Genomic DNA, 26,134 nt, shown 5'->3' with positions numbered 1-26,134 from the left:
AATTTTGGTGGAGATGGACAATATATTTGTTTCCTGAAAAAACTACGTGGGTGTTGCTGTTGTTGCTCTGATGATGACGGTTCCCAGTACCGAGAAAATGACAGCGCACTCGATGATGACTTAGTATTTTTTTGATTTAGACAACTGACATTCCGCTCACCATTCGCTTTGCATCATCTTGTTACATTCCTCTACCAATGATTCGTATTCACCACCATCATGATGATGGCAATCAACAAATTCAAAGACAAAACGATCATGGTCGGTAAGACTTTTCAGAGTTCTTTTAGGCATCGGATCACCCGATTCCATTGTATCCTCCCATTGAAAGCCTTCCTCCTCTTGTAATGAAAGCCTGAAATGATGACTTTCTTCTTCCTCTTCTTTGAGCTTTATCAATGATGGCTCTTGTTTTATAACTCCCATACGACTATTGCTTCTGGAAAAGAGAATTTCATCCTCTGGTTCCGTTGAATCCTCTAACCCTTGCTTCTGAATGGTTGTTTTTCGTTTTTTCAAAGCAGAGAGTGATGAAGGAATACCCATGAGAGGACTTTTTGGGTCTGAGCAAGGAGGCTGCATGGATTGAGAAGTGCTTGAGGCTGTTGTTGCACTTTTGCAAGACATGAAAGAATAGTAAGGAAAGAGAATGCAAACGAAAGTTTTTTTTAAGCAGAACATCCAATATGTAAGCCTCACACCTCAAAAAAAGTTGAACAAAGCGCAACTTTAAAAAACTAGCCGTTACAAATATTGAATATTTAAAAATGTTCAATCTTCATTATCGTGGACTCTCTGGCAGTCCTTCCTCTCGACTCTCGGAATCACAACAACAGCTTTCACCACTTTCAATGTCGTTTGGAGAGGATGAGAATTTGTTCGAGTTTTGTGATTCTCCGCTTTTGGATTTCAAAAGTAAAAGCAACACTCTGTTTGATACCACTGATTCATCATCATCAACAAGCTCCTCTCATTCTAAAGAATCAATGAAGAAAGCATCCTCCGAAAATCCAAAGCCTGCAAACCTTCAAACAAAAAAGAAAAAATCAGTAAAAAAGAAATTGAAAGTGGAATTTAAAGATCTCGAAAGCTCATCATCCGAAACAGATGATGAGGAAAAGAAGATCAAAGCACCACTCCCGAAAAAGAAAAAAGTCGAGACAAGTACAGCTGTACCCGAAAAGAAAAGAGTTTATCGAGACAATTGAAAGAAATGATCCAAGAGGTGAAACAAAGAGTGAGGCTTGAGCAACAAGAGACGACCGATGATTTTCAAGTCAGTGAGGACGAACAAGATTATGTACTTCCATCGTTCAGTCAAGAATTAATCAGTAGTGAGGATGAAATGGAGAAGAAAAAGAGAAAAAAGCCTCATAGAAAGAAACAAATGGCCCAGTCATTGATGATATTCTCTGACATTCACTTTGTGGTTTCATCATCTCTTGTAGAGAACGATAAAGAGGCTGTGGATCGAATTATCAAAAAAGAGAATGGTACAATTATGCGACAGTTATCCTCAGAGCTGATGGATACTTATGTGAACAAGAAAATTATATTAATTAGTGAAAAGTCATCAACCAAACCTACTTTCTTAATTGCACTGTTACTTGATATTCCTATTCTAAAGCCACAATGGATATTTGACTGCTCCAATCAAAATAGACTCCTACTTGAAGATCAAGAAATTAAGAAATATCTTGTAGATAGAGGTTCATACCGATTAAGATCTAATCCCTCCATTCAGCATGTTGAAAAACAAACTTTTAACCAATCGCTTTTGTGCTGTAAGACTGAAAACAGAATTTTCTATGGCTGTAAGGTAAAGATTATTGACAACTCTGAGGATCAGTCTCTCACAACAGGTTGGAGTGGAATTTTAAAAGTAGGAGGCGCTCAAGTGGAAGAGTATTTGGAAAATCAAACAAACGAAGGATCTAATTTTATATTTGTGAAGGATGGTAATGAAGTTCCACAAGAAATAATGGAAATGGCAACGCAAAGAAAGTTGCCCATTCTTGACAGAGAGAGTATTTTGAAAATTGTGATAACTTTGGAAAGAGAATTTTCTCCAGAGCAAGTAATTAATTTTAATCAATTATCAAGAACAATCACTCAAACTTCCAACTCAATCAACAGAAACGAGATTGTTGAGTCTATATCTCTTGTTGACTTGCAAGGCTACGATGTGTGTGAAGAATTGATGAACGGTTTGACACATTGTGAGGGATATTTCTTCCTTAAGGAAGAACAAAATTGCTACTTGAAATCAAAATTTATTAGACTCAATAAGAACGGGTCCAATGAAATTTATCATTTACACGATATGATTTTAGTGAATTACCTTAATGATGAGATTTTTTGTAGAATTGACTCTTTGTATTATGATTGCTCATTTCCATCCATGACAGCAACTCAATATATTAAGATACCCAACACAAAAGAGCTTGTAATGACAAGGCGAAGTATTAGATCACCCCTATCCATGATTCAGTACAAAATATGTCTATGTTCAAATCCAGCAAGTCGAGAATGTTGCTTTGTTTCTGACGCTTTTTTCAATACCAAGACGTGTAAAATAGAAGAATTTTCATACTTTCCAAGTGCTCTATCCAAAGAAGAAGCTTTGAATTCAATAGAAAATTTAAAGAACTGCTCCTTTAAGTGGATTGCTCCAGTTAAGGTTTCATTATTTAAGGATTACGTATCAATTTGTGGTTTGAAATGGAGAGGACAAATATTTCAAAAGGGTGATTTTGTTATTGTGAACAGTTTACAAACAACCATTACGGGCAGAATCAAATCATTCAGAGATGATGACATTTCTCATTTTACATACCCTGCTAAAAAGTATCTCGTTTCAGAAGGATCCTTATTCATTGAGGTGTTCGTAAAAGGTAATTCGGAGGGATTGAGTCATCATCAAACTCCTCCAGTGCTCACTCCCACTCACCAGGTCACTTGTGTGAAAATTACTGACATTTGTCACATCCAAGCTGTGATGGTCATTGACTCGAATGTTGCTGAGACAACAACAACTTGTCTTCATTTTCTCATTCGTTGCCACTCTTTTTGTTAGAGTTGTAATGAAAGTTTGTTATGAACGTTGGTGAACATACTTTCCCAGCGCTTGGATTGTAACCATTCATAAAACGACGACTCCAAGTTGTCCCCAACACCTCCAAGTTTTCCAATTTCACGCAACAACAACAAAAATGACACGAATAAGAGAGACAGGTGCGTCGCTGTCATCAACCACATCCGATGGAACCTTTGCACCAACAACAACATCAAAGCGAAATACACTGGACTTGAGAGGTGTCATTGGAAAATTCAACAGACATTCATCCAATAACAACAACAACAACAACAACAATATTGGAAATTCTCCAATTCTCAACCAAATCATTTCGGATGAGCAGAATTTTCATTTACATCTCATTACTGAGCAAGAAGGAACATCTTCGGAAGGAGTCAATGATTTGTGTTTTCCTGTTCCTCCAGGTCGATTCAAAGTTCAAATTTCAAACACAACGGCAGCATTGGGTTTAAAACTATTTTCGTCAGTGATCTTGCGAGCAGATGTATCGTGTCAATCTTCGGGATCTTCCATCATGTCCAAAGAGGATGATCAACTTTGTAGCTCTGATAATATTGACAAAGGAGGTTCATGGAGTACATTAATTTCTACTCCAATGGACTCTCAACAATCCATCATTCGAGTTACATTGTTTTGTGAGCCACCTGATACCAAGTGCAGTTACAAAGTTACCATTCATCAGATCTTTAATGTACTTTCTACGAAGGGCTTTGAACTCGGAAAAGGAGAAGAAAATGATTATCATTTTGATTTAGCAATGGGACAATATCATTTACTTGTACATTCAGTGAATCAAATTCCTTTTCATTGTACTTATAGATTTTCAAATTCAAGTACGAGTTATTCAGAAAAAGATATTACTGAATTGAAAATATTGCCACAACCGATTGTGGTTATTATTGAAGAAGATACAGATCAAACAAATCTCACACAACCATTGAATGTTAAAGTTTCTGCATTTAGTAACAAACCAGTGAAAGGAAGATTATCAATTTTACAATCCATTGGAGCGATGGAACTGAAACGAATGCTTGACAGTGAACAACGTGTCACAATTAATGAATACAAATCTCTCATTGATGACTGTTATAGAGATAAGAATGTTGAGTCTCTCACAGATTTAGAAACAATGTTAGGTGATTTATTAGAGAAAAAGGGACCTCGTTATCAACCTATTCATTCCTATGTTCAAGCAATGAGAAAACATTTAACAGAATCCCAAGAGCTTGAAAAAGAAGTCAAAGATCTTGTGATGAGTAAGAACTTGAAACAATCACAACTCGATCACATGCAAACACAATTCAGAAAATTACGCCATCTAGTAGAAAAACACAAATTGGATCCAAAAATTATTATCAATCTTTCTGAGGAAGAGAAAAAGGTTGCTCACTACAAAGAAATTCTGAAAAGGATAAAAGATTACACAAGTCGTCTGAAAGAATATGTGAACCAATATGATACATCAGTACTTGAAGCACTTTTACATGACATTTTAGAGGACACATATTTAAAAGATGAATGTTGTGCGAGCATGGTTCAGTCCATGATTGAAGAACCAAAATCTATTTTGAAAAAACTTAAAATTGTGGATTCTGTGAAAGAAGAAATTGAAAAGTACATGATGGATGAAGATCTCCAAGCACTAGAGAAGATTAAGCAACAAATTGACACTACCTATGACTCGTATGAACGAAAATATATTGACAAGGAATATATTCAATTAGATGAAGCGATCAAAAAGATAAAAACTCGTTTACATGCTGAGAAAAAGCTACGAGAAGCAATTCTCACAAAACAAACTCATAGAATTGGTGCAGATATCAAAGCATTTGAACCCTATTTGAAAGGTACACAAATCTTACGAGATGCAAAAAGAATCATGGAAGATCTTCTCGACAATGGCGATGCTGACATTTCCAAATATGTGATCGATCAAAAAGAATCTGTAAATATTGGTCACGATGAAGAGCGTCAAGGAATGATTGAAACTACACTCTCTTCAAGTGCCATTATCACTCAAAAAGATCCTTTAACATTGCCTCTCGACCATTTGAAAGAGACAGATGTACTCTCAAAATTACTTCTCGAAGATGATGATTTAAGTGCAAGAGAACCTCAGAGAACAACTTTTTCCTCAACGAATCAAAATTCTTCTTCGACGAGTGTCACTCAAACAAGTCCAACAGTAGAAAAGAAAAAAGATAACCTTATAGATTCCATTCTTGCTGAAGAATATGATGATGATGAGTATGAAGAGCAAAGCACACCTGTCGTGAAGATGCCATCTTCTTCCATAATGACTACTAAAATTGGTAATCCCTCAAAACTCAACAACACAACGACTCGGAAGAATGAATCTGTAGCTACAACCCCTACTAATTCTTCCTTAAATACTCAGACACAAAAAACAAAGTCACCAATTGCTTCTGATTCAAAATCAACAATACTTTCCAAAACTTCAAGCAAAATTTCCATACCGAGAAGTAAGACCAAAAAATCAAATACCACTCCCACTACTACTCCCACTACTCCTATTAATTCAACATCTAATATAATAACAACGGGTGGTAGTTATCAGAGTAATGGCAGTAGTAGTGGTGATCCATCCATTCCAAGTGGAGTCTCCACTCCAAAATCACCTTCATTGTCATCACCTCCTCAAGAGCAATTTGACAAGTCTTTACAAGTCAATAACAATGGAGACAGACTCTCAGACAGTGATATTGAATTGATTTCTGATGATGAAGATGATGATCCAATCCCACTTTCAAAACCAATATCTGTTTCTCAAATCATGGGTGCCATTTATGGTGATGTATTCACTGAAGAAGAACTAAAGAGACGAAATGAAGCTCTTCAAGGAGAGACTAGTATTACAAATGCTACTTCACACACAAGTGGTTTGGAATCAAAGCGCTCTACAACCACCACAGCAACCACCACAGCAACTACACAACAACTTTCATCCAACACCAACTCTGTCACTACCAACCACACGATCGTTGCGAATAATAATAATACTACTGTTTCTGTCACGAGTAATAGTAGCACGAGTGGTAACAATGAACAACAGTCCGATTCCAAACTCACAACCATGCATGCCAACCATCAAAGATCAGTATCATTTTCTCCGAATGTAATTATGTTAAAGCCAAATAAGCAAGCAAAGAAAGCTCCTCCTGCTTTGAATGTATGGGAAACAGAGTTAAAGCAGAAGGAATCAATATTATTGGAAAGATTTCAAAGTATGATATCAAAACCTATTCACAATGTACCAGATATCAACAACAAAGATGTTGTCAAATTAATTGCCAAACAACACAAAATATCTGAACATCCATTACTTAATCAATTACATCATGAAATTTTAATATTAATTAACAGCAATGGTGGTGACATGCAAAACAATGGTGTTATTACAATTTCCAAATTTGATTATCATGTTGAACATGATATTGTATATAGTCCTCTAGTTGCATCAGGTCGAACATTGTCACAACATACAGCACAACACTATGATAATTTCATTAAGACTCTCACAAGTGTTTGCTTAAATCGAGCAAAGAAGAAATATTTTGGAATGTCAGAAAGAACATTCTATAACATTCTACATGACTGTGTTTGTGATGAAAATAGCAATATTCAGGTGATTAATGATCCTAATTTGAGATATATGAATGTTCACAGAATTCATTTACTTTTAGAATATTTTAATTCTAAAAAGTTTGCACAAAAATATCAACAACAATATCAACAAACAAAAGATGTCACTCTCATGGAATTCTTGTTGGACATTGGTGAATTGGTGGATATATTCAATTACTTGTGTAAATATTGTAGCAATTACTTGAAGTCAATCTATGAACCAACATCAATTCTTGTTGACAGCACTCATAGAGATGAATTTCTTTCCATTGTTGAATTACTTTGCCAAATGAGCTTTAAACTTGGATATTCATCCAAACCCAAGGATGTGTACAATATCAATACGTATATTTTGGGAAGTGCCGAAAAGGTTCAACAATTCATCAAAATCTCAAGTGAAATTTCAAAGTTTGTAGATTCTAAAAAGGTACTCATGATTGAAGACAGAGTCTATTTAGCCAAATTTGCTAGAGGAAGTATCTGCCCAGCATTGGAAAACTTTTTCAAGCAAGGAGTCAAATTTCAATCAGTCATGAAAGGATATTACCATGTTTGGAACGTCATTTTGGAGATGTATTACTACTGTAAGTAATTAATTACTATTAAGGATTACCCTACCACAATGTTCAAATTTGATTGAAAATTAGTACAACTTCAATTGCCAGATTTTGTGAAATTTAGACTTAACCAAGCCATTGAAGAGCAACGAGCAGTAGACGTTTCCTCATTGACCAACGAACAAGTTCACTATTTTGACTTTGTTCAGTACACTCTCATGATTTCCAAGTCCATACATAGTGATGAATTATTGTTTGATCGTCATATTCAATTCAGGACATGGATTTGCCTCGCACTCAATCATCACAAGTTATACAGCTTCATTCGTTTATTATTTAAGAATCACCAGATCCTTAAAAGATATTATCATGCTGAGGCCTCTGTATTTAACCCGCATGTTCAGGAAGTCATCTTGTCTCATGTGAATTCCCTTTGCGAAATTGATTTTGATATTAAGCTCGATCATCAAGAAATGTTTGTAAATTTATAATGATACAGAATGGTTCTTAATATTGAATCTACTAATTTTCTTTGAAACAAACATGGTCAAGTAATTGATGTCTCTGCAGCTGACCAAAGATTCTATTTCAAATTTAAATGTTTTCATCTTTTCAAGTTCTGCACAAATCTGAGGTGCTTTTCTTCCACCTCTACTTTTAATGTCTTGTATGTGTCGGCCAATCAATTTACGTTCTTGCTCTGTTACGCTCTGGCAGTAAAACATGGGGAGATCTTTAACGTCATCAAACAACAAGCCTATCCAGTCAATTCTGTCTCCTAACGTTGTTCTTTGCTGGACTGAGTGCTTACTGAGCTCAATGCTTCCATACTTGAACGTTGTCATGATTTGATATCCATGAATATTGAAGTCGCAAAGGGCATAGATTTTGGCGTCTGGAAATTTGGTTGCTATTTCATGCAAAATGAACCTTGCTACAATACTTGGATACCCACAACCAGTAATTATGCAAATGTTTCTAACGAATTTAAATATCTTGTCTTCAACAATCCTTCTGAATATTGCATCTTTCTCAACAATTAAGATCGTTTCTACTTGACCAAAGAATTTAATTTTAGGGAAATCTCCAGGAATTTGCTCTACCATGGACATCGTATGATCATGACAAGAAACTATGGCGTTACCTCTCCCATCATTGCTGTACAAAAAACCCTTGCTCATACAAATGATGTTTAGCACTGATCTGTCCACGTTCAGAATATCCCCAACACAACTTAAATATCTATTGCATTGATTCTGATCTTTGAATGTCATCACATTCATATAAAACAACTCTCTTTGAGTGATCTTAATCCCTTTCTGTAGCAGCTTAAAAACATTGCTCATCAACAACCAAATCAAGTGGCTTTTTTTGATGGAAGGTTTATAGTTCTGTCGGAATGAAAATGTTCCCGTTGTGGTTTTCAATAAACCAATGGGGAGATTTTGATCAGTAGTAGGTTGATCATCTTTTTCAACCTCAGATCGGAATTTGTATTTGAAAAGCAAGTCTTCCAAGGTCTTATCCTCTTGAATGAGTTGTAAGAGAAATTCAACGGTGTGTGCTTCAATGAGTGCTATAAGCTCTTCTCTTGATAGAATGTAATGAATTTCGCAAAGCCTTTCAATATCAAACAAATTCCAAGTAATTCCATCGGTAGCATTGAGGCTTGAGGTTTCGTCCATTTTTTTATACATTAATTGTCATAGATTTATTCATTTTGGAATTTATAAACTATTGAAATAGGTAAAATTTTCAAAAGCATTATACTAAAAAACAACTTACAGTGAGGATTATTTCGAAGTTTCGTTAAAAACTTTTGTAACCAAGTGTCTATACAATTCGTTGGTATTATTAACATGTCTTTCATCTCTCCAGTTTGGAATTGAATTGGCTTTGTAAAACTAGCCATATAGTTAAATAAATCTTTTGCAATAAATTGAACTAATTGTTGGACTTGATTTTGTTCTCGTTGTTGTTTTTCTTGAGCATTAAACGATAAATTATTGATGGTATCCATTGACTCGAGCGATATTCCGATAAACACGGCATTAGTATCGGTTTGCTGAAAATTGAAATCTTGAAACAGTCCACCCGAAGAGCTAAATGACAATGGCATGTGAATATGAGTACTTTGCTTTTCCAACGATAGAAAATCTACATATTCCCAATTTTGAGCATCTTTTGAAATGTAAATTGTAAAGCCGAACGGTTGGTAAGGTGGAGGAGCCATGGAAGCATTTGGTAAAATAAAAAGACTCATTTCCGATACGGATTGACCATTGATCTTATCGACCACTTGAGCCATCCAACGATGTTCTCCAACCATTTGAAAGTCTGCAAAGCAAGGTCGACCAGGAATGATGAGTCCAAACATTTTTTTGTGTAGTATTATTAATAAGCCAAGAAGGAAGGAATACTTTTAGATCAAATCGGAAGGGAAATTCCGTTAATTCCGAGTCCCACATGACATATTCTATTTGCAACATGCTTTCACTAATGCTTTCTAGACATCTATTGTTCATGATTAAATGCGCATGTGAAATACAAGATGAATCTATCAACGGAGAGAAAATAAACAAAAGGCAAAGGAGCAGAAACTTTAACTAAAAGCCATTCAAAAAAAAATGTCCTCCAGCAATAATGATACCACTGAAAAATTCACAGATGAAGAACGAGAAGAATATGTGACCAAATATCTCTCTCTCATTGATCAGTACATGAATATTTATAAAAATGATTTAATTCCAAATATTAAAAGTGGACATTTCAACATGGCTGCAACCCGATTGAATATGGGAGCTGAATATTTAGGTTTGGAACGAATTCCGAATCAAGAAGATATTTTAAAATCAAAAATTCATTTAAATCCACAAACATTGGAAGTGATGGACTTTGAAAATGTTTCAAGTCACTTTCAAACATCTTCACAACAACAATCTAATAATTCGGAAGATGTAAAACAAGACGATTCTTCGTCTGGTGTTAGGAAAAGAAAACCCAATACTCTGATTTCAACCACAGCTGAATCAACCGATTCAGATTTATCATCAATTTCTGCCTCAAAATTAAGTGCAAGCGTTGAAGAGAATTTAAAAAGAAAAAATCCAATTTATTGGTTCGGAACACTTCAACTATCAGAAGATCTAGTTCAAGCTCAATTACATTTTGTCAATGCAGTCAAAAGTATTTTAGAATTAGGAAAAATTGTAAAGGAAATGAATGAGTTAGAACAACAAAAGCATAGATATTGAAACAGGATACATTATGGAAAAATCTGCACAAGTGTTTCATTTCCAGTTTTGCTGTCAATGACCATCTCATAAAACTCGTTTGCAATATCCCCATCTTGATCCATATAATAAGGATGCTTGCCAATTCTGTATTCTTTCATCTCCTGCCAAGTGAGTGAAGTATTGTGATACTTTTGTAATAATTGTTCCAATTGATCCATTGTTTTAATTTCTCGAAATGTTTCCTTTCGTGTCGAGTGACGTTTCTTAATTGAAAATTTTGTGGAAGGCCGAAGTATTGAAGAATCAAGCGTCGGAAATAAATGTAGTATGAGAGAGTGCAATCTTGAAATGTGCTTTGATGAAACCCAATTAAAACTAGACGGCCATGTTGATAAATTGGTTCTAATTTCATCATGATGCATCAATGCAGAATCAAATGACGTCCTCGCACACATGCCTTTTATAAACATTTTTTTAATAATCAAAAAATCATAAATTCGTGATGATATCACTACTCCATTGGATTGAGAATATTACGATATAATTTTCCATCTCTCTCGTTTCTTTCTGATTGCACTACTATGGAACATTTAAACAATTCTGAGTCGTCATTGTAATTTCTAAGAGAGGCCACAAGTAAGCCTACGTTATTCAGTAAGATCATCGGAACGTTCTCTATCGGAAGTTTGTTGATGGAATATTTGAATTGTTCAAACGTTGTTGATGATGGTGATGATGCTTCATAATTGAGCACATCACTTTTTCCGACAGGAATTATTTGCTTGCTGTTGGCTAAATCTACAATATAATAAATATTCCAGTACACTTGATGCAAATTCTGCAACACTCGGAATTTGAATATCAAATCGAATTTATCCTCGAGCAAGGATTGAAAAGGAATGTGTGATGAAGCGGAAGGATCTTCAATTTGAACAGAATGTAGCTCAAGGACGTGCATCAATTTTTTTGTTTTCCAAATACTGAACCTTACGATTTCAACAAGAATGTTTTCTCCTGCATGTCATTCAAGCACACATTTAGCTCTTAACAGGCCGTTCAGTGGTGTTGGTCATCCAAGCGCTACGAATGATCTGAACAATCGACTGTGGGAATTTCTTTGCCTCCTCTTTTTTGTGTAACGGTCAAAAATTTAAATTTTCAAAAAATTGTATTACAACCAATGACCAAAGTCATAAGAACTACCCCGATCGATCGGTCAAAGAGAACTGCTGTCAAGGGAGATGTCGTAGGTGAAATCAACATTATACATGGAAAGAGAAAAAGAAAATTGAGTTCCAATTTCGCAGAATATGTGTCCTCATCGGAGATGATCATCAAGCCTAAATCTCCAAAACAAAACAAGAGCAAAACAAAGAAAAATAAGAAGGAATTGTCGGACAGTGATGATGTGGACGAAGATGGTACCAGTATGGAAGAGAACCCAGTTATTTATTTAAATACCGGAAAGAGCAAGTTTGAAGTGGTGGATATGGATGAAACTAAAGAAGAGAGAGAAGAAGATGCTGATGAAACCACAAGTTTATTCAGTCAAGAAATTGTACAAGACCAAAGTCGCTCCTCAAAAAACAAAAAGAAATCAAAAGATCAGAAGAAGAACAAACAACACGTCAAAGAAACAAGCCCTAAAAAGAAGGAAAAGCCAATCTTTGTTGAAGAATTACCGCCCTCAACACATTCTGAATTACCTTTCGATCCTTTGCAATACTTTTCTGAACGCATTGTCGAGTGTGTAAAGAAATTAGGAGGCACTTTCCCAGCAACTTACAACCGAAATCTTCCCTTTGTTTATGGAAGCCAAACATATGAACGATTTGATGAGTCAATGAGGTTATTCACTTGTATTAATTGGAACAACCATTTATGTAAGTATCAAGTCCTTCAAATCCAAATGTTGAATCTGTAATGGCCACACACAGTCAAGAGTTCCTTATCTAATGCAATCTTTGGCTTAGAATTTTTGCCATTTATCTTGGAAGAGCAAGACATGACCCATTATGATTTTATTTCAGACCGCAATGGTAAAATTGCTCTCATTGGTGATGCAACTGATACAATTATTGCAGCAGATATCTTCCCCACAGTTCCTTGCAGAAGTAGTGAGAAGGGGGACTTTTTACTGTATCTGATTTTCGATGACAATAAGCATAGCCCTCCTAAAGGTATTTTCCTCTCAACGTTTTTGGATTCTTTGAGTATTGACACCACTGAGTATTCAGAGACAGAACGAGATAACTTCACACAAAATTAACAAATATTTTCGTAAATTTCATAAATTATATATTTCATAAATTATAATACAGCAGCAACGTTATTCATATCATTTTGGAAAATGTCAAAGTAGTGACTACATCCATGATCTTTGAGATAATTTTTGATAGATTCCTCGTCTTCAAATTGTTGAAATTTAAAATATTGGAAGTTTCGTTTGAGAATTGTTCCTTTCCATAATAATTTAGCGGTATCAGGTTCAGCTCTATCAATGTTTGATTCCTCTTCAGGATTTTCCTTTTTCGTCCAATCAATTCTATTCAACAAAACGTGATCATATGCTTTGAGACTTTTTTTGCCTCCCTCAGCTATCAATAAAATCCTCGTCTTGTTATTGGTCTGATTTGCACATGAAAGTACTGCTCCTGTGACGCCCTTCTCCTTTGCTGTATTAACTTTAAACCTGGTTTGAGGATGTGCCAAGTTGGGTATTGAATAAAGGGCGACCAGTAATTCTGATTCTGCATCTTCATTGATTTTTCTAATTTTTTTCTCTCGTTTCTCTTCCTTTGTTAGTTTTTGAGCTTCCATTCGTTCTTCGTGTGACTTTATCCTCTCCGCAATTTCCCTCTTAATACGCATTTCCAGTTCAGTGGGATCCTCTCCAGAGGCTAGAAGAGCTTTCATATAATTTCCCATGTTCGCTTTTGGAGGAGGTGGTGGGATCAGACCTAATTTAATTTTTCTCTGTTTTTCCTTTTCTCTTTGAATTCTTTGCTGTGTTCGCATTTTCTTTTGTTCCTTTTTAGTTAACATTAAAGGTAATGGTCCAACTTCGACTTTCTTCTTGAGCGGTTCAACAAGAACAGGATGTTCCACAAAATTATGTTTGACCATTTTTTCCTTAATTTTAAATGAGCTTGTTTCTGTGTCGTAATCTCTCTCATATGGATCAATGTTTGGATCTACTCTTGAATCGTCTCCTTTTTTAAAGCTTTTCAATATTCTTTTATCCCACCAAAAAGCATCAGGTATTGTTGATTCATAATCTTCCACTCGTCTACATCCCAACATTAAATGTAACTCTCCAATTTCTTTTTCTTCCTGAATGAGCCGTTCTCTTTCTTGTTCTTTTTGTATTCGTTCTTGTTCTCTTTTTTCTGCTTCTAGTTGTTGTTTAAGAAGGGCTTTTTGGCGTTCTTCTTCCTCTAACTCTCTCATAAGTTTTGCTTTTTCAATAAATTCTCCTTTTTCATGAAATTGAAGACCTCTTTTTCGTTTTTTTCGGTCTGCAGTAGGTAATCCTAATGAAGGATCATAAATTTCTTGTTTTTTGATGCTTGGAGGTTTTTCAATTTTCAATGCATTTTCTTTTTTTTCCTTTTGTCGTCTTTGATTAATCTTTGTTGTTACCACAGTTTTTCGTGATTGAATAATTTTACCTGTTTCATCTACTAAATTACCAAATTCATCCATGATTACTGCTGAATACGAGCTTGCAGCAGGTGTGTTTGATGATGCTGAATCCCGAGATGATATTTCTCTATCAGCTTGATCGTTTGTTGTTATTACGGAAGTAGATTTTGAACCACCTTGATATGTTTTGCCGTCGGATGGTTCGGAGGAGGCTCCTACTGGTTTACCTCTCCCTGCACGTCCACCAAGAAACATTTTTTTTAATTGTTTTTTGCTTGGTTCAGGTTCAACTTTAGCCAAGTGCCTTACCAATGAAAGACTCCTCCACCTTGTTATTGTAGCAGTGTGTCTCTCAGAAACAATTGATCTCTAACAATAGGAACTTTTCAAAATAAACACCCCAAAAGTCGCTATCTGCAACGTTCATCTCTACTTTCCAACCACAATCCAAAACGCGAACGTTCTCTCTCATTCATAGTTATTACCTATTCCTAAAAAAATACTCCAACAACACCTTGTGTTGATATTTACAACAACAACACACCTTCATCATCACCACCAACGGTTGTTGTCTCTTTTTTTAAAAAACACATTCCTAATGCCTATCAAATACTTTCTCGTAACCGATGGTGCTGATGTTCTTGCTGAATCACCAACTCAGCAAAAACTCAGAATGATCCTCATGGATAAAGTGGTACCCAAGTTGGAGAGAACAAACCATAAGAGAGTTTTGACCAATGATGAGTATGTGTTGTAGTTTAAATTTTGCAACAGTGATGATATATTTTGTTGTTGATGAATGCGTGTTTTTGTTTTTGGATGTTATACTGGTCGTTACCTATTAATTTCTTGTCAACCCGATCTTCAATGTATTCTCTTATATTTATCAATCAAATTATGACCATTTGCAATTGTCAAATGACATGTCAAACCAATACATCATCGATCTACATGATCGCAAATGACCAAATTGGCCAATCACTTCATCAACGTTGTCATATTCATCTTCTCGGAATATAGCAACAACATTTATGTAAAATACAGTGGAAGATATTATTACTTTTGCATTGCAACTCAAGAAATCAAACAAAGAGTTTGTTGGAACTTGATTGACGAAGTTGAAAATGAAACATTGAAAAATAATTTGGACAAGAGTCTTTTGAAGGAGAAGCTAAAGTTCTACAACAATCCCGATAATGACAAAATTCAAAAGTTACAAAATGAGATTGATAGGGGTATGTTTTTATTTAAATAGAATGATCGATTTGTCTAAATTTATTGAAACATTCTTTGAAAACAGTTCGTGATGTCATGGTAGAGAACGTTGACAAAATCTTGGCAAACCAAGAAACAATGAATGGTTTAATTGAAACCACAGAAGAACTCGCTCAACAAGGTGAAGAGTAAGTAGTCCTTTTGTTTTTTCGTTTTGGTCTTTTGAACTGTCACACTTTATAGATTCCAAAGAGGAGGAAGAAAGTTGAAGTGGAGCATGAGAAAACGTTTAATTATCATCATTGTTATTATCATCATGGTGGTTTCAATCATCCTTGCAATTATCATTATTATTTTGATCGCCTATTTCGCTCCAAAAGCAAACAGTGGTAACAACAAATAAACACACAGCAGTATCTCTTGTTTCTTATATTATTATTTGAATCAGAATGTTAGTACACGATCAATTGTGTCATCAGTTGTTCTTATATTCATCTTTGGTTGGGTATAATGTTCTCAGTTGATTGATCCAACTCTTGGAGAATTAACCGTACGACATCCTTGATTTTACTCACCACCGTGTAATCCACACATTCTTTGTTCATGTTTTCCAATACTTTTCGCAGTTCCAGTTGCTCATGCAGAGATGAGATATCTTGAGCTCTTGCTCCAAGATTAGGGAATCTTTGGCACAAATCGTTGTGGTGAACTAGGAAAGCCATCAACTCGTTAAGCAGAATGTCAAGTACTGCCAAACAATTCACCGTTTTTGCCTCCTGCAAATAATTTTCTTCCTTAGACTTTTGAATTTCAGATGCCAAGTGGTGAATTTCAAGCGAAAATTGAACATTTCTTGATTCAGTCTCTCGACGAGAACATTCACACTCTTCTAACAATTTGCGCAAAGATTCCATTTCCGTTGCATGTGATTCTGTCAAGTCTTTAACTTTAACTTGAGCCATTTCTAATTTTTGATTCAAAGTTTCAACCTTTTTTTCAAGAATAAGTCGTTCAGACTCTTCGTTTGCAGAGGTAATCTCGTGTTTGTGGACAATTTCTCTATTTTCATATTCGAGTACATCTAATTTCTTTTTAAAGTTAACAATTTCTTCGTTTTGGGAGGACATTGTAGATTCGAGTTGTTTCTTGTGTTCTTCGTACTTCTTTGTGAGGGATTGATTTTCATTTTGCAAGTCAGAGATTTGCTTTTTCAACTGTGATTCATGCTCCAGCATGTCTGAAGCTTTTTTTTCCAAGTCAGAGACGTTATTGCGTAATTTTTCTATATCATCTTGATGTTTGTTTTGTAACTTGTCATAATTCTCAGACACTTGTTTACATTTTTCAGTCATTTGTTCATTTTCATGTTGGAGTGATTGGTATTGTTCTTGCAATAAAGAATATTTCTCTGTCATTGATGAGACCTGTGTTCTTAGTATGGCCAATTGATTTTCAGAATCTACAATTTTAGTTCTAAAGGATTCATTTTCGTTGAGTGCTGAATGATGCTCCTTCTCAATGCTCGTGATCTTTGTTTTTAGTTTTTGAATTTCCATCTCCAATTCATGTTTGTTTCGTAATTCTAATTGCAAGTTGTGGTTGTATTGTTTGAATCGGTCAATTTCAGATTTTAAAGAATCAATTTCCATGGTTAAATTTTGAATTTCTGTCACGCTCTCCAAGTAATCTTGTTCGAAATTCTTTTTCATACTATTCTCTTCAAAATTATCTTTGCTTGATTTTATCTGCTCAATGGAGGATAGTGTTTTAAAAGTGAGCATGGAATAGCATGACGCTTCTTCTATCTCTGGAAACGAGTATTTGATCTTATATTGTTCATAGAGGGAGTTATATTTTACAAGAATAGAATTGAATTCTGACTCTGAGAGTTCAATGTCAGGTGTTTGATTCAATTGTTGTTCAATTTCTTGCACTCGATGATTCATTCGAGGCACTAGAGAGCACAGATATCGATAGGCATGAGTTTTTTCAAAATCTTTGATCATGGTTGTGAATGAGATCCTTCTTTCATTTTCCTGTTTGATGAGTTTATTCAGCTCATCAATGGTTGTTTGGAGTCTTCCACAAAATACGTTTCGTTGAAATAATTCGAGGCGAGTCAGTTCATATATTTCATCCATATGATCCATAGCCTTAGGATCAACCAAACATTATGTTGTCATCGTATATAATTATAATTAAATTATTTATCATTAAATATTTAAAGACATGTATTGATAATTGAAAAAAAAAGAAATTATTGACATACCTTAAATCGTGGATAAAAGTGTCCTAAAATACTTTGAGTGTTGCTCAGCTTGGATAAATTCGAAAATTGTTGATAAATATCTGACCGGAGTATAGAGTTCAGTATGTGTCGCAATTCTATGATACAATTCATCCATTTGGAAGGATCATCTTTACCAGCAGCAATTTCTAAAAACAAATTCTCAATCTTGTCCTTATTTAAGGAAATGCCAATAGAGGTCTTGTTCAATTCTTCCAGTCTTGTATTAAATTTTTCTATAAATGCTTTCATTTGCTCTTCTACATTATTGAAATGTTCATTCAGTGATTTTGGTTTTCCTAAATTGTTATTCACATAAATATTTTTCAGTTTAGAGAGATTCATGTGCTGCAATTCAGGAGTTCTCTTCTTGATGGTCTCAATGATACATTGAGATTTGTCTTTCATTGAATTAAAATATTTAACAATGGATTGAATTGCATCGTATTGTTTCATGCAACCATCCAACAAATCTTGAAATAATTGTTGAGCGCTATTTGTGATACTCTCTTTTGATTGTTGTTCTTTGATTTCAAGACATGCTTTGAGAATATTGTCTCGCCAAGTCTTGGCAATAAAGACAAACAACTGATCACTATTTTTAAACTGTTTGTTTGAATCAATGAATGACAATGAACTGCTCATCATCATCGTCACAACAACTTACAATTTCCGAACAAATCGAGTCGTTTTTCAGTTTCTTTCCATTTCTATCAATGACTAACACCTCATCAGCATGAACCTGTAAAGTCCTTGATATAAATTCAATGACATCAATTCCTCTAAAGAAAAAGAGTGAGCGACTCTCAAATGTTTCAAATTCAATTAATCCTACCTCTTGAAAATCAATGATGATGATTCAACAGAGCTCTGATCGTCATGTATGAGTGATCCTGAATTTGCCAAATATATTCCAAATCGATTTGAAGAATCACTTTCAGTCAAATCACAACAACAAGTACTACTACTACTATTGGAACTATTACTCATCACTGATGAATCACAGGAGTGAGAAGGATCACTCTCGGGTGATTTGAATCGCATCGAGGATGGACGATTTGATGAAGGTGTTCCGGTGGTGGTGCGTCTGTTACTGCCATTGTTATTATTGGTTGGAACACTGCTAATTGCCAACTCATGATGATCTTGAATCATAATGATGATATTTATAAACACAACTCAATTTCAAATAAAAGGCTTCAACGAAGGAATGATGAGCAGCGAGGAGTGGAGGATATAATGACGGTAGTGGTGGTGTCGAATTCGAAAAAGAAAAGGCTTTTTGTTTTTTTTAAAGTCAAGATTCAACCTCCCAATTCGAATTCACGTTGTTTCAGTCGACTTGTTGACAACATTCGTGTTTCATCATGATCCTTCATACGGAGAGTTCTCGAGTCGAGGTGGTCGATAGTGAGTAGTGAACATTGTGATGAATTCTGTCCTCGTTTGTAAAGAACATGAATGCATTCACATCCATCATCCAGATGTTATTAGCACGATGGAAATAGAAAATCCCACCAACAAAAAATACAGGAATGGGTTTATTGAAAAATAAACAAATTATAGGTACTCAATTGTCCGACGATAGTGTGTCTAATGGGTGTGTAGGTGTGAGGTGTAGATGTTGTTGGGGTTGAGTTCGCCAAGCTGACTGCTAAATGTTTCCCAAGCAGTTATCCCACCAACAAAAAATGAAAGCAACAACAACACACATGCAAAGGCTTTTTTGTCCGTCATTCCATCGTTCATTTGGTGTTACAATCCACCAATCAACATCCTCATTCCTATCACAAAAGTGTAAAAATCAACAAACACTTGCTGCATGGTTGTCTCAATGTATTTCTCTCCAGAGAAAACCTGTTCGGATCATTGTTTCAAATTCCAATGATCCCTTTTTCAATTTAGCTACTGAAGATTATTTGTTTATTGATGAAAAGAGTAAACAGGTTGAAACTTTGTTTTTGTGGAGAAATGATAAGACTGTAGTGATCGGAAAACATCAAAATCCCTATAAAGAATGTAACATTTCAAAGATGACCCAAGATGGAGTCAATCTCGTACGAAGAAGATCGGGAGGTGGAGCAGTTTATCAAGATTTAGTAAGTATTCTTGTGGTCTAAGACTTTATTGCAATTCGAAACGTTATACCTATCAAACTACTTTGCAATTCGAAACGTTTGCTTACGGAATTCTCTCCAATAGGGAAATAGTATTTTTACTTTCATTTCTCCAAAAGAGTACTATTCAAAGGAACAGAATTTTGAAATTTTAATTAACGCTCTCAAAAATGGATTTAACATTCAAAGTGAACTCAGTGGAAGAAATGATTTAATTTTGTCTGAATGTAAGAGAAAAATTAGTGGGTCTGCTTTCAAGCAAGGAAAAGATGTTTGTGTTCATCATGGAACCATGTTGCTCAATCTTGATGTTAATGCACTACAAAATTATTTAACTCCACACAAACTGAAATTATTGAGCAAGGGAGTGGCGAGTGTTGCAAGTAGAGTTTGCAATTTAACAACAATATCTCCTATCATTTCTCATGAAACTCTGAACAAATGTATTATTACTGAATTTTGTAAGAGGCATGGATTTAATTCAAGTCAAGTAGAAATCGAGAACATTGATCAGAGTTCTTTTGCTAATAACAATGAATGGCAAGATTTTTACAAACAATTAAGCGATCTAGAATGGAATTATGGCATGACACCAGATTTTACTTACAATATCGAAACTAAATTTGAGTGGGGACTTGTTGACCTTCATATTGATTACAAAGCAGGGAAAATTTCGTCTGTAAAAATGTTTAGCGATTCTCTCTTTCCAGTTCTTGTAGAGTCAGTTGAAGAAGGGCTTGTTTCTCAAGAATTTTCAAAGAATGGAATTAATTTATTCGAATCGTGGATGCTCAATGTGAAAATACCTTCTCTACCCAACATTGATGATGCCTCAAAGCAATTACTTCAAACTTACACCACTCAACTTTGTGCATGGATGTCTGTTGCTCTATTTCAATAGTCTGAATGTCTCATTCCTCACAGTAGATCAACAACAAAGGCCTCTCACCAAATAAATTTGCTCCAATGTCACTTGTCATATTGTATACCAACAAAAAATTTTTTACTCTCTCATCATGAGCATTGGTACACAAGCCGTCGAGTCCAAGCACCACAAGAGTGGACAACGGCTCAATATCATGAAAGAAATCCTCGATACCGAAAAGAATTATTTAACGGAATTGGAGGTTTGTATTGAATATCGATCGACATCAATAACATTCTTCTAAAATACAAAACAACCACAACACCACAATAATGGATTGAAAATTAACCATCATCATCTTCATCATCACTATTAATATCAAACGAATGGATGGACACATGAAATACCGATTGATGGTGTTAATGGTATTATTCACTACTCTCTCATCACATCCTCTCATTCCATTGAACTCTCAGCTGTTAGAAGAATATTATGCCAAACCTCTCAAAGAATTAATTGGTAAACAGAAATTCATCACTCAACCACTCTACAACAAGATATTCAAAGGAGATTTGGTCATTATTAGAAAAACCAATTCGGAATTGTACCATGAATTAATAGAAAATTTTGAAATGGAGAGAGCCAACAAAGTGCGTATGTATTGTTGTTGTGTTTAAATGATTTGGAGATCATCATGTCTTTTATCATGGATGTGTGACTCAATTCGTGAACACACACTTGACACCTTTCATATGAAACTCTTCAACCATGATGATGATGATGTGAATCACGTGAATCACTTCACACAAATGACCATTCATTCACTGCTCGACTAACAAACACCACCAAATACCACTATCAAATACCACCACTTCATCCAACATCATCCATCATGAAACATCCCACTCAACCACCACTCAATAGCCAACAAAACATTTGGACAAATCTTTCTTCAATATGCTCCTTTCATTAAGGGATATACTCGATATTTCAATGAATTTGATAACATCAATTCCACTCTCGAGGACATTCGTAAAAACAACAAACCTCTTCAACTCTGGTTAGATGCACAAAGAAAAGAAGCTCGAAACAAACCATTGGGTGGTCTCTTAATCACTCCAGTTCAACGTGTTCCTCGATATAAATTATTATTAACAGAATTAGTGAAATATACTTCTCCCATATCACAAAGATTATCCAATGTTGACCAATGCACTCACACAAATTTCAGAAGTTGCAACTGAATTGAATTCGAAAATGCGTGAAAGTCAAAATCGATCTCGAATGTATGCCATTGATTCATATCTTAAAGGAAGAGAAAAATTAATTGAAATGGAACCTAACAAACAAATTGTTCAACCTGGAAGACTCTATTTACAAGAAATTCCTCTTTATGGAGTGTATAGTAAGAAATTTAATGTGAATATTACTCATGCAGTATTAATCCTATTTAATAACATGTTTATCTTTTGTAAGAATTTGGAACCAGAAAAATCGACCACACTTGAAGAAGTTGATGGACGTACGATTTATAATTATGAAATTTTTGAATTTGTTTTTGAACCAGTCATGTGTGACGCTCGATTGGTCGAAAAACAAGGAGATTTATATCCATTCCCTTGGATAATTGACATTCCATCGGAAGAAGAAAATCGAATTGAGGATTTGAGTGAATCAAGTGCAACCAATACTCCAACTGCCATCTCAACAACGACAACACTAATCCCGTCAACACCAACCCTGACAACCTCAAACAATCAACAGAGATCATCATCCATTGTAACATCATCTTCTCAGGATTCAAATGTAGAGAAAAAAACCAAACACAACATGAATGATTTATACATTTTTAAAAAACCTCTCTTTCAATTGGTTTCACAACATGATGTCTATACTTTACAATTTAACTCAGTCACAGAGAAATTAGATACTTTGAGAACAATCTATGACATTATTGATGAACAATTCAAAGATTGTAAATCTAAAGAAAAAGATCAAAAGAGATGTCTTTTCTTGAGTTATGAAAAGGAAAGAATTCAACTCTATTCAGAAAAGAAAGTATCATTACCAAAAGAATTAAACAACGGTGGAGACACTGCTAATCAATTAATCTCAACATGGAACTATCTCACACAGAAAGACTTTCCAAAAATTAAATCTAAAAAGAAAATAGAGGAATTATTGGCCATTGTGAATGAAAAAGTGATTGAAGAATACAAACAAAAATTGAATTATATTCCAACAGTTGAAGAACAAGCATTGGGTGCATATTATGCCATTGCTGATTGTGTGGATACAGACAAATCTCTCTTTCAATTGGATTTTCACATTGGAGATATTTTTATACTTTGGCAAAAAGTGAAAAATGGAAAGAAGTGGTTTTTGGTGGTAAGTACTTTGGAAGAATTTTATTGTATGACCACACAAATGGTTGAATCAACATTCTTACTACTATCCTTACCACTACGACCAACAACAACACTACTACTACTACTACTATTACTACTATTACTACTACCATTCACAACAACAATAACAGCAAAAAACAGGTTTAAATTTCAGTCCTATGCGTAAAATTCAACTCCTTGATGAACTCTTACCCAATAACTTGAAAGATATGAAATCAGTGATGAGAAAACAACAATTGGCCAAAAAAAAGAAACCAAAAACACCCAAACAAATCATTTCCATCTCCGATCACTACTGTAAAATAGAAAAAGAATTAGAAGCAGACAAAATGTTAGAAGAAATTGCTCTCGAATTGAACTTTTTGTCTCTTCTCAATTCGGATACGAACTTGTTTGAGACGAGTGGAAAGAAAACATCCGAGAAGGATCGTGCAGAATTCAAAAACCAAATTCGAAAGTCAGTGAGCCCAGCACTCATTGGAGCGAACAAGGATGAATACAAACAACACGCAGATACTCTCTTTTACAAGCATATCTTCAATGTGAGTTCTGAAAAAGGCCAAGTAGGTCTAGTACCAACAAAAGCACTTGCAGAGTTGCCCTATCAGACGTTTAAAACTTTATTGACGCTCATGGAGAAGAGAGATTCCATTGAGAACAAAAAAGTGAGAAACTTTTCTGTCCTTAAGAAGGCGCCTTCCAACTCATCTTCTACGGAGAGGTTGGGAGCCTCAAGCAATGGCAGTAATAGTAATAATAGTAACAACACGACTGCCACATCACCACCCACTCCTCAAGATCAACCTAGCAATAGTACTTCCAATGGAGGAAACTCGGAACCAACGCAAGAGAAAAAGAGCAAATTGTTTGGTCTATTCAAAAAGTAATCATTCCGTTATTTCTTCTCCAAGCAACATACCGTCGTTATGAATTTCTTCTCCAAGAAACATCAATTTCATCAGAATATTCTTAATAAACCTTAACTGATATATTTTGGAATAACACTATAGAGTACAAGAAATCCTACTACTAGTGCTATGAGCGGAGGTAGTAATACAACTACACCTATGCAACCCCAACAAAACATAACTGCCACTGTTTCACAAGGATTTCTCTTATAGGAGTATCTAATGTAGGCGATTAGACTTTTTTCTGCTTTTGCTCTCTCTTTAATATCCTTATTGATCATGGAGTGGGTCGCTTTAATGTTGGGGCCTGGATAGCATATTATAAACCTTCTCCAAAGAAAATCTTGATTGCCAAGCTTATTCCACCTCTGATTCACCTCCGATAATGCATTAAGGGTGGATCTATCCAAAAACGAGAAGATATTAATCAACATTTCATCAGGAAGATCGTTAATGTTATTGTTGTTTTTGATATCAACAACAGTAGTGAAATAATTGGTTGAAGAACACAAGTCGCAAAGCCTTGAACGGCATTGTTGGCAATACAACATTTTTTAGTCAAAGGCTTTTGCCACAAAATTCAGGAAGAAAAAAATGTCTGAAAAACAAACCGCCACTTCGTCCTCCACGGCACACCCTCTGCCCACGGTCTGCACACAGAGCGGCAATATGTGCACGGAGGAAGAAGAAGAAAAGAGACTTCAGCAGTACTTTCAGAAATTTTACAAGACAGACAAAAGACATCGCATTGATTTACAGTGGTTTGGACATCCGATAAGGTACGTAGCAATATACTCATCATCACGAACAATCCTCATCATCATGATTCAGTAATGATATGAACCGTCCGGTATTGGTAGATATTCTGGTCTCCAGTCGAAAATTAAAAAACGAAGAAACATCACCAACTGAAGTTCTTTTTAAAACTCATTCTTACGAAATCAAATTGATTCCAAACGAGCATTTCTTTGAGTGGAACGGAGGGAGAAAAAGTGGATACACTGTCGAATTGAAATTATTCAAAAAAGTTGTGAACACAAGAAAGAAAAAAGACGACGACTCTCAGGACTCTTTCGCAGAACACACTGATTGTGGAGTGCCTCTTATTAGCTACAGTTTTACTGAAGACGTGTTCTCTAACACATGGATTTTAAATCTTATTTGGCCTGACGAGAAAACAAAGATCTCGTTTAGGGGTGATTTTTTCTTTTCTGTTTCAGTGTTCAGAAAAGTGGATGCTGATACATCAAGAAGAATATTCACACGAGTTTCGAGTCGATTTAAGATTGTATCCAAGCCAGGTGTTTACTTAAACAAGAAGAGAAAAAAGACAGATGAAGAGGAAGATGTGGAAGGTGAATCTGACCTCTTTAAAAAGTTGCCACCACCATCACACCTTATTCCAACAAATCCTTCCACTACCTTATTTGCAAATCCTGTAGTCAACTTAATGCCAAACTTAGATGCCTCACACAATTCATCTCTTGTAAATCAATACTATCAACAGGTAGTGTTCGAACAAGTCGCACAATCCAATCAACACCCAGTAATTTCATTCTTCCCTCCACCCGCATCAGCTTCAAACAGTGCTCTTCCATTTCCACCAAAATCGGCAACACAAACGAACCAATTATTTGGCGAGCAGCAATCAAATCAAAATGTTAAATTTTCACTGGAGAAAACTCAAGATTTATTCTCATTCACTCAAGCATCTCAATTAGCTGCTTCACAGCACAACACACTGCTTCCATCATTATCAGATCTAGGCAATTTGGTAACGCCAATGAAAACTGAACAAGATGAGAATCCTTTCTCTCCAATTACGCCCAACTCTCCCATTACACCCTCTGGTATCTTTGGAACTCATCAACCAACACCACAAAAAGGGGTGTTGAGTTTGAACTTTTCACAAGAGGTTCCAACAACAAGCAACACTCAAGATCCTTGGAGTTTCTTTAATTCTCAAGAAGAGGCAATGCAAGACTCGAAAAAGGATGATTTCTATTACAAAATGTTAGCAGATGAGAAACGTGTATAAATTTAACTTATTTTGCATATCAAGTCTCTTTATTTTGTGTGGAAATGACCAAATAGATACATTTTGGTCTAAGGATTAGAGAAAAAGTGGTCAAAATCGTGACAAAATTGTGATCT

The 26,134-nt window shown here is 35.2% G+C and overlaps 15 protein-coding genes across 15 annotated transcripts in view; 10 read left to right on the top strand and 5 right to left on the bottom strand.

The window, feature by feature from the left end:
• Nucleotides 1-37, top strand: part of FDP41_010884 (uncharacterized protein) — a gene marked incomplete at both ends in the record, with an annotated part of 1,356 nt that extends 1,319 nt beyond the window's left edge. The window contains one exon of the mRNA XM_044701230.1: nucleotides 1-37. This exon is cut by the window's left edge and continues 1,319 nt beyond it. Within this exon, the coding sequence (XP_044567618.1) occupies nucleotides 1-37 (37 nt within the window).
• A 119-nt stretch (nucleotides 38-156) lies between these two features.
• FDP41_010883 (uncharacterized protein) lies at nucleotides 157-627 on the bottom strand (the record flags this gene model as incomplete). Its single annotated transcript, XM_044701229.1, has 1 exon — nucleotides 157-627. One exon carries the CDS (start codon nucleotides 625-627, stop codon nucleotides 157-159), a length of 471 nt encoding a protein of 156 aa, XP_044567617.1.
• Nucleotides 628-1,213: 586 nt separating this feature from the next.
• On the top strand, nucleotides 1,214-3,076 carry FDP41_010882 (uncharacterized protein; the record flags this gene model as incomplete). Its single annotated transcript, XM_044701228.1, has 1 exon — nucleotides 1,214-3,076. One exon carries the CDS (start codon nucleotides 1,214-1,216, stop codon nucleotides 3,074-3,076), a length of 1,863 nt encoding a protein of 620 aa, XP_044567616.1.
• A 136-nt stretch (nucleotides 3,077-3,212) lies between these two features.
• FDP41_010881 (uncharacterized protein) lies at nucleotides 3,213-7,790 on the top strand (the record flags this gene model as incomplete). The annotated part of the gene is made up of 2 exons (XM_044701227.1): nucleotides 3,213-7,326; nucleotides 7,390-7,790. 2 exons carry the CDS (start codon nucleotides 3,213-3,215, stop codon nucleotides 7,788-7,790), a joined length of 4,515 nt encoding a protein of 1,504 aa, XP_044567615.1.
• A 1,220-nt stretch (nucleotides 7,791-9,010) lies between these two features.
• On the bottom strand, nucleotides 9,011-9,676 carry FDP41_010880 (uncharacterized protein; the record flags this gene model as incomplete). The annotated part of the gene is made up of 2 exons (XM_044701226.1): nucleotides 9,011-9,033; nucleotides 9,085-9,676. 2 exons carry the CDS (start codon nucleotides 9,674-9,676, stop codon nucleotides 9,011-9,013), a joined length of 615 nt encoding a protein of 204 aa, XP_044567614.1.
• Nucleotides 9,677-9,926: 250 nt separating this feature from the next.
• Nucleotides 9,927-10,553, top strand: FDP41_010879 (uncharacterized protein; the record flags this gene model as incomplete). The annotated part of the gene is made up of 1 exon (XM_044701224.1): nucleotides 9,927-10,553. The coding sequence occupies one exon, from the start codon at nucleotides 9,927-9,929 to the stop codon at nucleotides 10,551-10,553; it is 627 nt and encodes a 208-aa protein (XP_044567613.1).
• An 11-nt stretch (nucleotides 10,554-10,564) lies between these two features.
• Nucleotides 10,565-11,005, bottom strand: FDP41_010878 (uncharacterized protein; the record flags this gene model as incomplete). The annotated part of the gene is made up of 1 exon (XM_044701223.1): nucleotides 10,565-11,005. One exon carries the CDS (start codon nucleotides 11,003-11,005, stop codon nucleotides 10,565-10,567), a length of 441 nt encoding a protein of 146 aa, XP_044567612.1.
• A 710-nt stretch (nucleotides 11,006-11,715) lies between these two features.
• FDP41_010877 (uncharacterized protein) lies at nucleotides 11,716-12,804 on the top strand (the record flags this gene model as incomplete). The annotated part of the gene is made up of 2 exons (XM_044701222.1): nucleotides 11,716-12,418; nucleotides 12,473-12,804. 2 exons carry the CDS (start codon nucleotides 11,716-11,718, stop codon nucleotides 12,802-12,804), a joined length of 1,035 nt encoding a protein of 344 aa, XP_044567611.1.
• Nucleotides 12,805-12,845: 41 nt separating this feature from the next.
• On the bottom strand, nucleotides 12,846-14,435 carry FDP41_010876 (uncharacterized protein; the record flags this gene model as incomplete). The annotated part of the gene is made up of 1 exon (XM_044701221.1): nucleotides 12,846-14,435. One exon carries the CDS (start codon nucleotides 14,433-14,435, stop codon nucleotides 12,846-12,848), a length of 1,590 nt encoding a protein of 529 aa, XP_044567610.1.
• A 343-nt stretch (nucleotides 14,436-14,778) lies between these two features.
• FDP41_010875 (uncharacterized protein) lies at nucleotides 14,779-15,798 on the top strand (the record flags this gene model as incomplete). Its single annotated transcript, XM_044701220.1, has 4 exons — nucleotides 14,779-14,924; nucleotides 15,201-15,415; nucleotides 15,481-15,583; nucleotides 15,639-15,798. 4 exons carry the CDS (start codon nucleotides 14,779-14,781, stop codon nucleotides 15,796-15,798), a joined length of 624 nt encoding a protein of 207 aa, XP_044567609.1.
• Nucleotides 15,799-15,886: 88 nt separating this feature from the next.
• FDP41_010874 (uncharacterized protein) lies at nucleotides 15,887-18,837 on the bottom strand (the record flags this gene model as incomplete). The annotated part of the gene is made up of 4 exons (XM_044701219.1): nucleotides 15,887-17,548; nucleotides 17,665-18,288; nucleotides 18,350-18,464; nucleotides 18,518-18,837. The coding sequence occupies 4 exons, from the start codon at nucleotides 18,835-18,837 to the stop codon at nucleotides 15,887-15,889; spliced, it is 2,721 nt and encodes a 906-aa protein (XP_044567608.1).
• A 536-nt stretch (nucleotides 18,838-19,373) lies between these two features.
• On the top strand, nucleotides 19,374-20,700 carry FDP41_010873 (uncharacterized protein; the record flags this gene model as incomplete). Its single annotated transcript, XM_044701218.1, has 2 exons — nucleotides 19,374-19,781; nucleotides 19,885-20,700. The coding sequence occupies 2 exons, from the start codon at nucleotides 19,374-19,376 to the stop codon at nucleotides 20,698-20,700; spliced, it is 1,224 nt and encodes a 407-aa protein (XP_044567607.1).
• A 115-nt stretch (nucleotides 20,701-20,815) lies between these two features.
• Nucleotides 20,816-21,908, top strand: FDP41_010872 (uncharacterized protein; the record flags this gene model as incomplete). The annotated part of the gene is made up of 3 exons (XM_044701217.1): nucleotides 20,816-20,926; nucleotides 21,141-21,318; nucleotides 21,589-21,908. The coding sequence occupies 3 exons, from the start codon at nucleotides 20,816-20,818 to the stop codon at nucleotides 21,906-21,908; spliced, it is 609 nt and encodes a 202-aa protein (XP_044567606.1).
• Nucleotides 21,909-21,921: 13 nt separating this feature from the next.
• On the top strand, nucleotides 21,922-23,959 carry FDP41_010871 (uncharacterized protein; the record flags this gene model as incomplete). The annotated part of the gene is made up of 2 exons (XM_044701216.1): nucleotides 21,922-23,052; nucleotides 23,204-23,959. The coding sequence occupies 2 exons, from the start codon at nucleotides 21,922-21,924 to the stop codon at nucleotides 23,957-23,959; spliced, it is 1,887 nt and encodes a 628-aa protein (XP_044567605.1).
• Nucleotides 23,960-24,574: 615 nt separating this feature from the next.
• Nucleotides 24,575-26,018, top strand: FDP41_010870 (uncharacterized protein; the record flags this gene model as incomplete). Its single annotated transcript, XM_044701215.1, has 2 exons — nucleotides 24,575-24,759; nucleotides 24,812-26,018. 2 exons carry the CDS (start codon nucleotides 24,575-24,577, stop codon nucleotides 26,016-26,018), a joined length of 1,392 nt encoding a protein of 463 aa, XP_044567604.1.
• Between the last annotated feature and the right edge of the window lie 116 nt (nucleotides 26,019-26,134).

Source organism: Naegleria fowleri (genome assembly GCF_008403515.1).
Source record: "Naegleria fowleri strain ATCC 30894 chromosome Unknown tig7, whole genome shotgun sequence".
Classification (NCBI taxonomy): Eukaryota; Heterolobosea; class Eutetramitea; order Acrasida; family Naegleriidae; genus Naegleria; species Naegleria fowleri.
Note: the sequence above shows the minus strand (reverse complement) of the source record. Positions and strands in the feature narration are given on the sequence as shown.